The 1,683-nt window shown below is 35.1% G+C and overlaps 1 protein-coding gene across 2 annotated transcripts in view; it reads left to right on the top strand.

The window, feature by feature from the left end:
* The first annotated feature begins 1,043 nt into the window (after nt 1-1,043).
* The window catches only part of LOC137621484 (glyceraldehyde-3-phosphate dehydrogenase), a 5,557-nt gene continuing 4,917 nt past the window's right edge, over nt 1,044-1,683 (top strand). The window contains exon 1 of one of the 2 annotated variants that reach the window (XM_068351817.1): nt 1,044-1,086. Coding sequence is in view for 1 of the 2 variants with exons in the window: in XM_068351816.1 (XP_068207917.1) it covers nt 1,170-1,197 (28 nt within the window). In the remaining variant the exon portion in view is untranslated. Of the gene's footprint in view, nt 1,087-1,154; nt 1,198-1,683 lie in introns of those variants that run through there. The other variant, XM_068351816.1, reaches the window with a different exon arrangement.

Raw genomic sequence — 1,683 nt, 5'->3', positions numbered from 1 at the left:
ACGATTTTCAATGACAACATTGATTATATCGATCATTTACTCTGAAGCATGTTCAAGTTCATCTATTTAGTTTTTCTTTGTTTTGTTTCTTTGAGTTTTTTGTTATATTCATATTGTGTAGTTAACCAATACACGATAGAACTGGAAATAAAAGTTTGGTAGCAAAGTAATTCTACTCCTAGGGTGAACACTTCCTTCCATAATAAATATATATAATTGCGCAAAGCTCAAATTCGTACTTTACTTAACTGAAACCAGCAACAGTCTGCATGAGTTGTCAATGCAGGATTTCTTTATTTTTTTTTCAAATAATTAATTGGTTTATCATTTAAAAATAATAAAAGGAAAAGATTCTGGGCTCCTGGAATTTTCAGATATTATTCTTATAAGGGCAAATAAAGGTGAGATTTGCTTTGCGCAACCCCATGTTCCAAGTTACGTTAACAAGAATCATTTCTATGCGACGCTACGTTTGTCATAACATTTACTGTAGCGCGATACTATATTTTCACATTCCTTCGAGAATTAATGCTGACTTTTCAATTCCACAATAAATATAGTATTGTTAACTTTTGACATTATTCGCCCTATGTGCCCTCAAAGATATTCTGAAGGTCGAAGCAGAAGGTTATACAGACCAACATCTGGGCATGCGCACACCGCCACCCAGTGACAGTTGCCACGTAATTATTATGTTGTAAGCTTATCATGGAATAGCATGATTGATTTTAATAATCGATTATACATTTTGAAATGACGGGTTGATGCTAAATCTTAGTCTAGTTAAAAGTTTTGAGAATTATTATGTATTTTTCTATTACGGACCGAAGCCGGTTGGATGTGACGTTGCTAATTAGTGAATAATTAATAGCATAATACAGACAAAAGTAGTAGATTTACGGTAAGACATTTGTCGCATTTCCACATGTAATCTCACATGTACTTATTAATAAGAGTCCGGTTGGAGAATTCCATTGAACAAAGGCAATTCTATTCTGATTGGTCGAGCAAGATCACGTGACAAGTAGCAGTGAATAAAAAAGACCAACAGCGCTTCGCCGGCGTCAGTCTAGTCAGACCAGAGTGGTGAGCGTTACATATTAGCTTTAAGTCTAAATTGTTTGTGGTTTTGTGCATATTATTTTGAAAAAATGTTATTTCTGTGCCCGATGTATCGTAGGTTACAAAGTGAAAAACGTAGGTAGTGTTGCCAAAGCCTGTCATACTTCGATTTTCAATCTGCTTCATTCAGGTTAATCAACCGGCTTAGACGACTGCAGTAGCCACAGCAAATCAAAGTATCTTCTCGTTTATTATAGCATGTTCTCATGCATGTACCTATGTCAGTGTGATGACAATTGCTAGTCGTTACGTAAAGGTCGGCATAAATATTTTGAGAGAATGGCAGCTTTACAATCGTATTGATTATATCATTGCATAAATGCTACGTAGCGTATCACTAATGTCGGTAGGCGGTGCGTTGGCAAATAGTGTTAATTGTTTCATTTATATACTGGAAGTGGCGCAGTATTGGGTAAATTTGGATAACGTTTGTAAAGTTTTCTTGAAGTTATGAAATCTATCTATGGAGGCGTTTGAATTTTTAATTGGAAATCACTATAGAAGTCGGTCAAATATTGACGTCTAGTATAAGGGCATTTTTCCTTAAAGCTCCAACTTTAA

Source organism: Palaemon carinicauda, chromosome 28 (assembly GCF_036898095.1).
Source record: "Palaemon carinicauda isolate YSFRI2023 chromosome 28, ASM3689809v2, whole genome shotgun sequence".
NCBI classification, from domain to species: Eukaryota; Metazoa; Arthropoda; class Malacostraca; order Decapoda; family Palaemonidae; genus Palaemon; species Palaemon carinicauda.
The sequence above is the reverse complement of the archived record's forward strand: the minus strand, read 5'-3'. Positions and strand labels throughout refer to the sequence as shown.